The following is a 13,590-nucleotide window of genomic DNA, read 5'->3' on the forward strand; positions in this document are numbered from 1 at the left end:
GGCTGCTGCCATGGTGTAACACCGTCCTTTCGTGAATGCATTTGACTGATGATGTTGAGACAAATGTTTTATTTCTGCACACCTCTTCTGTTCAAAGTGTCCAGGCCTTGAGAAGAAAGTGGTTTTATTGTGAAAAGTAGACGTGTGAACACCCTCTTATTGTCTTCGGGAACTTCACGCGTGCACGGCCGTTACGTTGGAGAGAGTGCGAGAGGAAAAAAGGAGCAAATGTGCGCGGCGGCGGCGGAGAGGGAGGGAGGACAGCTAGTACGCAAATAGGCAGCGAGACACATCATCATCACCACCATCATCATCATCATCCACAGCAGCAGCAGCAGCAGCAGAGGCAGCAGCAGCAGCAGCAGCTCCTCCTGATCTCCAGCTGCCAACCCTCTCTCTCTCTCTCTCTCTCTCTCTCTCTCTCTCTCTCTCTCTCTCTCTGTGCGTGTGTGTGTCTCTGATTGAGATTCCACTGCCGGCTGAAGTGTCCAAGAGCCTCCGCCAACCATCACCTCCCTCCCCGCGCACGCACGCACACTTTCTCCGGAGCTCGGTTATTCTTAGCTCCGGCGCCGCGAGAGACTGTCCTTCCGGCGCTGCTCTTTATTTATCCCAGTTTTCTTGCATATTTAATGGAAAATGGCGATCTGCGCGCAGTCGTGCGGCTTCTTCTGCCTGCTCGCGGTCCAAACTGTACTTCTCATATGTGTGTCCACGCCGACAGCCGGGACCCACCTCTTCCCGCAGCACTACACGTAAGTACCCCGCACCGTGTTGGGGTTTTGTGGGGGGGATGAACTAGGACAGGTGGCCCCCGGACCAGCCTGCACATGCGGCCGTGGCGTTTACCTTGGAGCCGCTGTCCCCCTCATGTTCCACCACAGACGCGGCTTGTCTCTTCTGATGCCACCTCATATGATTGTGTCTCTCGCAGGGACCATGTTGTTGTTGTTGTTGTTGTTGTGGGCAGCGGGTCTTTAATACCCAAAGCCTTATTCTATTTGTCAGAGCCAGACAAGGAACCAGGCTGCCAGGGATCCTGCACAGGTGCCACAGGCGAATGACCCCAAAAGCAACGATTTGACATCCACAGGATTGAAAAATCAAATAATTACACTTGTATTATTAGTAATAATAATAATAATCATGGTCCATGTGTTGTTTTGGTGTCACTGTGGGGAGAATTTACGCACGATGGATGGGCTGAGCCATAACGAGGCTAGTCTGAAGAGTCCTCCAGCGTATAGTGCACACGCACCGTGGAAATAATCAGGTCCATCCCACAGCAGGATACACTGGTGTTTTTTAGCCGGATAATGTTGACTCAGAGAATAAACCAATTAAGTAATGGCGCAGGAGCCGCCAGGTCTTTAAAGCTCCCCGTTTCCATCTCATTTTATTTCTCACCCGAACTACTAAACTACTTTTTAAGATTTGCAGCAGCAAGGCTTCCAGTTAGGAGCCCTTTTAAATTTTGTTTATTTATTTAAGCAAATACTAGAAGTTTAATTGGTAGACATGTAAAATCTCACTGTTGCTTTACCCGTGCGCCTGCAGGCACAGAAAGGTGACAGAGCTTCCAGCGGTTTTTTCAGACGAGCAAAACTATTGTTGGACTTTTTCATTGTTGCACCTGTTGGGGAATTTTTTTCTGCTGTAATAATTTAGAGTACAGCACGATTCTCTTCTCCTATGTGAAACAGACTAAGAGTTTAACCTTGAATGACACAGAGCCAGAAACACAAGGTCTGCTGCAACAATTTTCCACCTGTGCGTCATAGAAAGATCCAATAAAAGGCGATGATGAATAGAAACCAGAAATAGTTTCTTTTTTTAATGGATTTTGCTTCATTTAAATTCAGTTCATATTTATAATGAAGATACAAAACCCCTCATGACACGATAGTGCAACTGTCTAGTCTGATATGTGGCTTCAGGTCCTCTTAATGATGCTCGTGTGGTGATGATCTGATGGAGTGTGTCCTGTTGTGACGATTGGTCAGTCAAGCTCATCACAAGCGACAGAAATCTCAATTCCTCCCTGATGCAGCCACTGGATAATCTCCATGAAATCTTCAGGGCTTTGTTGGCCAAGGTGACATTCAAAGAAAAATCTGTTTTCCCTCATATTACTCCTCATTGACTTTTAGCTCCGTCATAGATTTGATTGAGCACCGTAATGAAAAAGAATGCTGATCATTTCTCCCTTTTTAAACAAACTAGCATGAATGTTTCATTTATATTTGCTGTATTTGTATTCATATATAGTTTTAAACTACTTTCATTCAATGGTCAAATGCTAGGCTGCACGTTTAATCTTATAGCAACATCCTCATGCTCTGCTTTTCCCTCCAAATATTACAAACTACTGAAATTATTGTAACTGCTGGATTAGAGGTAGCATTGTATTAAAACAAGGCTAATCTCATTATATGTTATTACAATCAGTGTTGGCCAGTGTTCTTGTTAGAGCAGATAAAAATAAGTGACGTCCAGGTCTGGTTTTGTTGTCGTTTTAAATCCGGTCCTCCCCTGGGTTTGAAAAACTGGGTCTTGTGTCACCCACATCTTTGTGCTATTTGCTAAAATTTGACTGTTGGCTAATTGAAGTGTATGGGGAGTTGCTATGGCTGTGTCCATGTGGGTGTGTAGGCCTGACACACACACACACACAGGTCTGAGAATGTGTGCGCGCGCTGATGGTCTAATTGCCAGTAGCCGAGGAAGGGCAGAATGTCCTGTAGTCCATTTTGACAGCAGTGCCAAGAGAGCGTTCTTTCTCTGGACCTTGCCGCCTGGCAGCCTGGTCAGATTTAAATGTAGTTAGTGTATTTGTGTTGTTTTCGTGTGTGTGTGTGTGTGTGTTTGGAGGAAATTATTTCCATATTAACTATATGGTGAAAACGTGCTCCAGTAGCTTAGATGTAAATGTACGGATGTCCAATCTCCTCTCGAAAGCTGCAATCAAAACTCAGAGCAGCTACATTGTCGGGGGTAAATTCTTATTTCCACACATGTGAAATCATTCCACCTTCTGCCATTAAAGATATCGCGGTATTGCACTTGGGTCGTGGTCCATGGCAGCAGAGTTCACATATTGACGTGCGTGGCTGATACAAAGGTCGTCCACCCAGACACGTTTAATCTACTTCTCCATCATGTTTGTCTGACTGAAATCATTATACATGAGAAAAACAATACCAAGAGATGAATGGCAGGGTTTTAATCCAACGTCAAACTACAGAGAGTCGACCTACATGCGCCGTCCAATGACAATGTCCCGTCTGTGTTTTTAAGGGAGATAAGAGCTTTCACCACACATAAGGGCTCAACGCATTTATTGAACATGAACATTCCCCAAAGCAGCATCGCCCCCCCCTCTCTGTAGCTGAATGGAGGGGTCTGTGTATGTTTTTGATTTACAATTAGTCCATCACAAATCTCAAGTCATTTTACAAGAGCAAGTAAATAGTCACGATCAGCATCACTTGACCTTCCCTGATGCACGTCAGTTTAATGGTTGCATGGTCGACTGTTGGTCATCTGTCGTTTTGTGTATTATTGACGTGTTTGATGTTATGCAACCGATTGAAAAATGACAACACCCAGAAGGAGGAGTGAAAAGGATAATATCTGTTTTTTTTATCACGATATGAGACTATATACTGAGGTATGTTATCTGTTATTGATTTAACTTGATAGTGCCTAATTTGGATATTTCACTGTTGTACTTGAAATGACAGTTTTGTTCCATTGCAGCAGAATAAATATGGAGGCCGACTGTAGCTGACACACGGGTCATGCAAACTCATTTCATCCAAAATCATTTAATTTTCTCAATCATAACTGACTGGGAACAAAATCAAGTTTCATTATCTCGATAATTTGACTTGATATTTAATCAAATATTTGATAATCTCTCGTCGGAAATTTGCACTAATGTTTGCTCACATTATATATTTGAGAGATTATAGAGAGAGAAAATATCCAATAATATAAATTTATTGTCCCGCCTTGGTCCTTAGAGCTTAGAGCTGAACACAGAATAGAGAATACATTTACCTGCTTTACAATTAGATAAAAACTGTAATTATAATATCTCTTATCTCTCTTATCTACAACTAGTTTAGATCACACACTGATAGTGATACCCAAATGATCATTATCAATAATATTCCTAAGATTGGTTGATGTCTTGACTATTCTGGCCAAAGTGTTTGCAATGTGCATCTTCACATATACTTACAAGATGAGACACAACATAGGGCCCTCTTCTTGCATGTCATTCTGTCAAAGCTGTGTGTGTGTGTGTGTGTGTGTGTGTGTGTGTGTGTGTGTGTGTGTGTGTGTGTGTGTGTGTGTGTGTGTGTGTGTGTGTGTGTGTGTGTGTGTGTGTGTGTGTGTGTGTGTGTAGCATGTAGACTAATGAAGTTGCGTAAGAAGTCTGCCTGGCTCGGGGACAGAGGTAATGTCCCTCACTGTTAGTATCACTGCGCCGTGCTCGGCTCTGCTCTCACTGTAAGCTTGTTTTTATTTCATATCGAGGTGACCTTTTCATAGTCAGCGGCCTCTCCCCAGCGGTCCCGCTCTGCACAGTCCTTTTCGGAGGCCCTCTCGCGTCCTCATAATCTTGTCCCTGTAAACACAGCCAGGGCGCTGCGCTCGCTGGCGTGTTTGCTCTTCTGTTACTCTCCTGATGAGGCGCGCTCCGGCTTTGTGATTACGTCGAGCGCTGTCACTGCTCGGCAGATTGGTGCAATTTAATAAATCTGTCTCCCTGCTTGTCTTTTGAGCAAATCTGACATTTAAAGATGACATTTTTCTCCAGCGTCACATTAAAAGACAAACGACTCTGTTGTGCTGTTGATGCTAGTGATTAGCTATCTGCGGGCTGCTGAAAGGAAAAGGTTGGCACGCAGTCAGTGGTTGGCTCGCAAACACACAACAGAATTTATTCATCTGACTGAGATTGAGTGAGAGTTTCTGTCGTCGGTCACGCACACGGATTGTTCAGCGTGTGTCCAGGTTGACAGGTTGGCCTCTCGCCGCAGCTTTAAAATGATCTAGTGAGAATCTTGATCCATTAAGTCATTTGTTGCTTGCTGGGAGATATACAGTGATGAGCTCCAGCCGTTTGATCTCTTAATTCCAAAGTTGGCTCCGTCTACCGGAGATCAGCTCCTGCTTAGGGTGCACTTCTGTCAGACCAGAGCAGTTTTATTGCAGAGCCTCTGATCCCAACCGAGCCAAGGCGGGCACGTTCGCCGCCAGTCCTGCCAGAGACGACTGGATATATGCAAGGTGTGATATGAAGAGAGGTTGGCGATGACTAACCCAGACATTAGCAGAGATGGACGGTACGAGTTCCAAATAGGGATCTGGAAGGAAGCATAGTTTGGGAGATACACAAAGATGGCAGGAGACGCACTTTACAAACAGACTCCCTCTCATGACTCGACGGAGAACCCAGTGCCCGTGTGATGACATGCTGATGAGATAATGTCGAGGGCTGCAGATTGACGATGTCTAATTTCATTTTCCAGAATGATTCACTGGGCCGGACGCATCGAGAAGGAGCTGGAAAAGGTTCTGCAGCACGTCACCGGGACTCAGCAGATGAGATCGGTGAGTTGACGTCACGCTTGCATGTGACGCGCTGCTATTTTCCTCCATTATTAATCAGTAAGAGTGTACTGGCTGAGGTTGTACAACATAGACTCCCAAGTCCTTGTGTACACACACACACACACCAACACACACACCAACACACACACACACACACACACACACACACACATACACACACATACACACACACACGCACACACATAGTGTTTGTAAGAGCACTGCAAAAAACATTTAGTTCCAGGATGTAACTTTATTTTTGAGATAGTTTTTACTTTTTCCATTGCAAATCAGCTTCTGTCAATTTTCTTGACCCAGAAATCCTTATGAATATTCAATTTAGAATTGACTTATTTTTAACAAAATCTCATTTCGTGTACTATATGTTTTTTATATGCAAAAAATTAATTTGTTTAAATAAACATCCTTAGCCACAAATGAAGTGGCTTGTTTGTGTCTGGGTCCCTGAATGCGGCTGTGGGTAACACGTGTCTGTCTTGTGGTCGAGCAGATGGTTGAGCCGAGTGTGATTGACACCGTTTCATCATTTTCCCACCATGTGCGCATGTTCACCGTGCTTCCAGGGTTTGTAATGCACCCTGAGATAAATGCTTCATTATTGCTGTTTGGGTGAGTGTGATTCATCCAGCCGGTGCGGTGCCTGTGGCAGCTCTAACACAGGCAGCTCCAGTGGTTAGTGGGACGGCTCATAGTGTGGTGTCGACATTGATGGATCCTAGAGAGGAGGAAGTGAGATGACGTGGGGAAGTGCTAATGTAAAGGTTAACGATTAGTGGATATCAGGCAGATGCTCAGATTGCATGATAGAGGTATAGGTTGAGTTTGAGCAGTCAGCCCAGTGTAAACAAAACATGACTGGGAATGTTTAGCATCAACATATTTTTTTCTGCATTTCCACTGAGCAATGTGAATTTCTAAGCAGCTTTATACCTGTTACACATGGTTTCAAGGTGAAAGTATATTGTTTCTGTCTGATAAAAATTCAGAATATTGTGCTTTCATAAAATAGCATTTATTTAATCCTGATGCATTTTTCAGGAGAGCCCGACTGATATGGACTTGAAATGGACTTTAAATGGATGATGGCAATACCAATCTTCAGGGATAAAAATATTTCCTGATACGATAAATCGTAAACAATTTATTCCAAAGATGTTGTTATCAAACCCTTATGACAAGGAAATGTAATTGAGGCTTGATATTTTTATTCAACTTTATTCTTTGTTATCATGACTTTATTATCCATAACTAAAGGAAAACACAAACACAACCAAGTTTAATTAAGAAAATAAACACTTTTACATAAAATTCAAATCTTTGTAAACAATGTATTGATAATTGTAAGCTTCTAAAAATGAATAATTATACCACAAACATCAATTTGTTATGAATCAACAGTCAACCTTTATTTTAAAGAATGAACAATACAGAAAAGATGCTCATTTATGTTTATATTCCAAGTCACAAATTCAGTTTGTTTTCTTCGTTCAAGTTCTATACCTGATTATATGTGTGTTTGATAATCACATCTTAGGAATCATTGCCAATTTTTGTTTTATATATATATATAAATTAATCTTCTGACATATCAGACATGTATTACTCTTAATATACACATCGGTCAGGCTGGAGAATGAACTGTGTTTGTTTTGAATATCTTATGGTTGTTAAAACCTGGGATCTGTGGAAATAGCTGACTTTTGACGTGATGTTAAATGCTCAGTGGGCTTTACATTCTGTGAATTTAATCTAATTTACGCCACAAGTGTCTGAGGTTTTCTTCTGTAAGCGAAACCCAAACAGGCCTGTCTCTCTCTAAAAATATCACGTCCGTCCCAGTGATGTCTTGTGCAAGGTGCCCATATGGCTGCATGTGCATGTGCGTGTGTGTGTGTGCTGGCCTGACTGTGTGCCGAGCGGGTGTGAAAGAACATTTATCATGGCCCCAAACAGGAGTCGTCACAGGGTGCGCTAAATGGCCCAGCATGCCTAGAAAAGCCATTTTCTAAATGGATGCCTCTCACTATACGTGTGTCTGATAGAAATCTTCCCAGGGCTATGCCGGCTGGTAACAAGATTGCCTCCCTCTGCGCCCCCTTCCTCTTCATGCGCACTTTATTGTCATAGACAAAAAAAAATGTAAAGTGTGTGCAAATTATTTCTGAGTTTGTCTTACATGGAAAGAGACAAGGAAGTAAGTTGAATATAATGTGGTCTGCTCAGTTCCCCGTGGCTGAGGTTTTATTTTTTCTGACAAGCGAGGTAGCGGGTGAAAGAGAGAGAGAGAGAGAGAGAGAGAGAGGCTGAGACAGGGCAGCACAGAAAATAGCTGAATACATTTTGAGTCAGTCGCCTTAAACAACGCAGAGAAATACAATATTTAGTTGTGTTTTGAGTTTTGTACACACTGTGCTCCAGCTCCAAGTCTGTCACATCTTAAACAAAACTTATTTCAATGGTTAAAAATCACATTTTATATGATCTGCCCGCCCAGGTTTCGGTCAAGATGTTATTCTGCCCCGGGGTAAGTGAAAGAAAGACGGAGGGTGAGTGACGTGTCGGAGGAGTTTGAAGTTTCGGATAGACAAGAAGAGTGGGCGGCTTTTAGAGCGGAGGAGGAGGAGGAGGAGGGTTTTTTAGAGAGGGAAAGGATGAAGAATGGCTTGACAACTGAGATGGATGTTCAGGCAGTTCTGTGTGTATATTTAGAGTTAAACTACTTAAGATGGATGAAATGATAGAGGGGAAGGACGAGAATTAGTAAATTTAAATTTGAGCAGACGGATGCTGTTTATAGTCCTTATCCTCCTCATTATCCCGCGTGCTGCTGCGTTTGATGTGTTACAGTACGTGGCGATGAGAGGCGGCAGTGGACACTGGTATTGTTCCCTTATCCTCGGGCTCGATCGGAGCACTTTTAATAGGCCCACGTGAGCAGTACACCCACATGCTGTCATTATAGTGATTTGATGGTTTGTCACAGATATTACCAGGTGGCCACACACTCTGAATGTGTTAGCTGGATATGCACAGGCAGGGAGGTGCTCGGATGGCAGAAGTACTCGGATCCTCACAGTATGTAAAAGTAGCACATCTAAGTTAAGTATCATCGTGGATAATGTATAAAAGTAGAAGGACTCATTCTGCCAGAGAATGGCCCCTGTCACTGAGATATTATCACCACTGCCAAGGAGGTTGGTGTTTTTTTTTCTGCATTTGGTTGTTAGTTAGCAGTATTACATTTTGTGCGGCATTAAGTAGAATATAACTGTTGTAGCTGATTGAAGTGGATCTAGTTTTAATGACCTAATCGTATACAGTTATGTACTTTAGTCAATGGCTCACAGCTAATGGCCGCTCCTCCAGTTTGGTTTGATATAGATGTAATGGGTCGTAGGAAAGGAGACAAATGTAGTTTTGCTGGACAAATTTTATTTCAGATTTTTGACTTTTTATTAATTCTTAAAATAACTCTTCGTGGAACTGTTAATAAGTCATGGACATCTCAAACATGACAAGGAGTTCCAACTATACAGCTTTGTTATCTCCACCAATGAGGTAACGTTTTTGTTACTCAAAACTACTGAACCGATTTCCATGACATTTTGTGGAGGGGTCGGGTTTGAGGCAAGGAAGAACTGGATAAATGGGCTGAGCCAGAAATTGTATCTTCCACTTCCTTTAATAGGGCGATATGCACTTGGTTACATTGCATCAATGTCTTATTCCCACATGCACATAGAAATTTCCTCAGCTTCAGTTTAAGCAAACCTTTTAAACGCTGCTGCTGTGCAGCATATGCTGAACTCTCTCAAATTCATTTCAGTGAGAAGAGTCTAATCAGCATCAATAATTTGGTGCACGTGACTTCTCCTGAAGCCCTTAAGTTTATCCTGGCTCTTCCCAACTCTGCTCTCGGAGGATCCGTCTGCCGCCACGCCCTATCTTCTCGCCATTTGCTGCTCTTGATTACCGGAAACCTGAAGCCTGGAAATGCACGACCAGATCAATAAACCCACACGTGGAAGGAGGAGGATGGAAGTACGGAGTGCTGGTTAATGGCTGTGGGATACACCCACTTTTTACCTACATTTTTTTATTTGAATAATATATATTTTTGCTCTTTTTCCCTCACTTCTGCCCTTCACTGTGTGTCTGTGCTGTGTGATCGACAGTGTATCAGTCAGCCGGCTGACTACATGCTGGCTGCAGGTTTATCTCAGTTCAGCACAGACCTTCTTGCCTCTAGTGCTTCCCGTGCACTTGTGTGTGTGTGTGTGTGTGTGTGTGTGTGTGTGTGTGTGTGTGTGTGTGTGTGTGTGTGTGTGTGTGTGTGTGTGTGTGTGTGTGTGTGTGTGTGTGTGTGTGTGTGTGTGTGTGTGTGTGTGTGTGTGTGTGGGCGCATGGTAAGTCTTCCTTCATGTTGTTAGCGTTGCTGGAGCCTCTGGTTCAGTTTGATCAGCACAGGTATGTTTCCATGACTCGAGGGAGGTGTCGTACGCAGGCTGAACATAACCGCGAACGTCTCCTGTGTTTCTCCAAACCTTTCTTCCACTTCCTGGAAACAGAAGGTTGCTCACAGAGAAGTCGGTCTCGACAAACGCAGATCTCGCTATAAAGTGCATCGGTGGATTTACTGACTCTCGCTGACTACAGAAATTTCCAATAATCTGTCTCAGATGCCCAGGGCTACACTAGACATCACCCCTGCTCCCCCAAAGCGTCACCTCCCGCTCTCTCTGTGTCTGCACCGCTGATCCATCAGGGGACGATGTGAGGGGCACTGCCATTTGTTTCTTGATCTAAAAGCTTCTTGGGTCTGTGGACGGTTTACAGGAAGAACTGAGGGTCCTGCCTCCCACCATGAGCAGTTACCTTTAAAGGAGAGAGAATAAGAAAGAGAGAGGGAGACAGCCCAGACCTCCCCCTCAACTCTCCCTCCCCCTCGACCTTCTGGACCTTATACAACAGCAGCCTGTTATCTGGATTTGTTTGAAACATCACAGGCGTTTTCTGCAGATAGTTGACTCTCTGGCTCCGGGTCTCTCTCCTGATGTGCTCCTCTGGAGTCTTTAGCTGCTTTCAGACATGCACTCAAGTCCATGCCTTTTCCTGTAACTTTTAGTCAGTTGCTCCGGATATTTTCCAGAACTTTTACCGTCAGCCGCCTAGTAAAATGTCCGAGAAATATCAGGGTGAGCTCATGTGATAGTAACAGGAACATGTACAAATGTACCTGAGAGAGGGGGCGTGTTGGTGATGTATTTAACATCCGACGGACACAAAAGTAAAAAACAAAACATATAAAAGAATATAAATATCTCACACTGAAGAAGTGATGCCATATATGTAGAAGACACAGGAGAAGATGTCGGCTCGGGCAGACAACGAGATTCCAGAGCTTTTGGTGATAAGTGCCGACACTGGTCAGTCCTCGCAGCGGAGTTTATATGTCCAGACACCAACTGTCCAGTTCATGTCTGAAAATGAACTGGTCTGAAAAGTTCATGTCTGAAAATAGTTTCTGTGCAACACATCAGTAGATACCACGGTGTGTACTTTATGTATGTTGAAATTGAGTCATCCATTACTGTTATTACAGTACAAAAATCGTACAGTCTAGTCAGTCCATGTAAAAGTTAATGTTTCACCATAAAAGATCATGATGCTTTTTATGAGCTCAAACATTTTCATGTTCAGACCAAGGAGAAGCTGAACTAAGCTGTTACTTTACTCCATCAGGCAGACTGATGGCACCACCCATACCAATCATAATTGATAATGTGCACTAGAGGCGAAGTGAAAGTTAAGTTAATTTATAACAGATTTTAGTTTTGTTTACACTTGATAATATAAAATATTGATCAGGGCTAAGTGTTGTTTCACATTTTTTTATTCAGGTTTAGATATGATACTTGAATTTCAGTACAGATGTCAAAAAGTTTAAAAGAGAAACAAAGAAAGTTAACAATCTACTGGAGATATTCAATGTCTCGAAATGTTTTCCTGTGCATCAATCTAACACTTGTTTATATGAACCACTCCTAACGCTGGTCTGGACACATGGGAGGAACCAAAATAACTGAGGTGATACATAATAATTGGAACTAAATTATGCAACCTTTTTACCTACAGCAGTTAACCATCCATTTGTGTGCCCAAGTGGAATAAATGTTCACTTTTTAAACCTGGCTTCAGTCCCATTCAGACATCCCATTAGCACATCCCAAGAGCGTGCGGCCATCAGGGTCACACATCAGGGTCATGAAAGCTTAGACACGCTCTATTAGTGAACTGCTTTTTTTTTCTCCCTATTTGAAACCTTTGTGCAGCGCAATTTCCCCTTGTTATGTGCCAACTCTAGCATTTACGTGTATTTACCCAAAACAAAAAACAAAATAAAACACAAAACAAAATAACACAGGACATTAGAGGCACATAAAACCAGTGGCAAGCTGTGTGAGAGCTGGTCAGCACCATTACTCCCAGCCTCGGACTCCCCTGCACTGACTGGAGAACAGACAGGCACACAAACACACACACACTATTTATTTTTCTGCCCTGTTATTGGTTTTCTGACACTGGGGAAGGTTACAAGGATTCCTCAGCTCCCCGGCTTGATGGCCTGGCACTGGTTGACGGTGTTTATATAAATGAAAATACATATATCTGCAGAGCGCAGCCCTGCACGCAGATATCCATGTGTTAGTGTTTAGAGGGAATTACTTGAAATAGCTTTGCAATAGAAATGGGACAGTTTAGAAAAAGTCGAACCAGATTGTGCCCAATCTCCATTTTCATATTATGTTTGTTTTTAATCCTCCACGACAGACGTAGCTTGTATATTCAAATGTTCACATGGATTCTAGGATGAACTGATTCGAATTTGGAGGTCGAAGGCAAAGGTCAATTCTGTCTCGGAGCCCAACGACCAACATCTGATGATGAATTGCCTCTGGGAGGAACTTCCAATATTATGGGGTTCCAATGTAGACAGCGGATATTCTGGCCAAGACTCTGTCTTCTGTTCACCGTGCACTGGTTACAGTCCGAGTTGAACGTTTCTCCTCACAAAACACAAACACTGATACTTTCTGTAGGTGTTTTAGGTCCAGATGACATCTGGCTGATCTCTATTTACAGCTATCTCCAGGTGAATGCAGATGAATCAAAAAGCCGGTGTGTTCCACCTCTGTTGCTCTCCACATGGACTGTTTACCTGCAGGCAACCAAAGCCTGCTTATACTCGACTGATCAAACGAGAAACAGGAGCCAGAAGGCTTCAGGCCCCGAAGTCTTGTCCCTTGCCCACAGACTCTGCATATTCACAAATACGTTTTTGTTCTGTTGAACCTTCGTAAAACTGATTTATTTAGAATTTAAACTGAAACCTGCTAATCTTAAATAATATATTTATTGCAATCAAAAAAAAACATTTTCTTTTTTGGCTTGTATAAATGTGTTTTTATTTATTAGCCACTATTTTAAACCCTCCTCAGGTTTTCAGTGTTCAGTCTTGGAGTAAATCCAGGTGACTGAAATCAATTATGCAGGCTTTAAAGACACAGTGCTACACAGGGCGTGCTGTGTGTGAGGATTTATTGCTGTGTGTGTGTGTGTGTGTGTGTGTGTGTGTGTGTGTGTGTGTGTGTGTGTGTGTGTGTGTGTGTGTGTGTGTGTGTGTGTGTGTGTGTGTGTGTGTGTGTGTGTGTGTGTGTGTGTGTGCGCGGATTCCATTAGTGGATGGAGCTGTAAAGACCAACTGTGGGGGGGAGCACCGAACAAAACAGATGATCTGAGGGTCTGAATGCTACTGACTTTCACTGTGGTACATTTGGGGACTTTTGTGTATTTGTGTAACTAATTGTTGCTGGGTGTTTTCAGGCGAAACAAAAAAAAAGCCAACACATCCGGGCCACCAGTGGCTTGTTGGTGGAGGAGCGA

General features: G+C 43.1%; 1 protein-coding gene across 3 annotated transcripts in view; it reads left to right on the forward strand.

The window, feature by feature from the left end:
* Nucleotides 1-201: 201 nt before the first annotated feature.
* The window catches only part of cacna2d2a (calcium channel, voltage-dependent, alpha 2/delta subunit 2a), a 147,741-nt gene continuing 134,352 nt past the window's right edge, over nt 202-13,590 (forward strand). For all 3 annotated transcript variants that reach the window (XM_035151978.2, XM_035151979.2, XM_035151980.2), the window contains exons 1-2: nt 202-755; nt 5,544-5,625. In XM_035151978.2, coding sequence (XP_035007869.1) covers nt 640-755; nt 5,544-5,625 — 198 coding nt within the window. In that variant the 5' untranslated portion in view covers nt 202-639. The remainder of the gene's footprint in view (nt 756-5,543; nt 5,626-13,590) is intronic.

The sequence above is a fragment of the Hippoglossus stenolepis genome, chromosome 3, assembly GCF_022539355.2.
Source record: "Hippoglossus stenolepis isolate QCI-W04-F060 chromosome 3, HSTE1.2, whole genome shotgun sequence".
Classification (NCBI taxonomy): Eukaryota; Metazoa; Chordata; class Actinopteri; order Pleuronectiformes; family Pleuronectidae; genus Hippoglossus; species Hippoglossus stenolepis.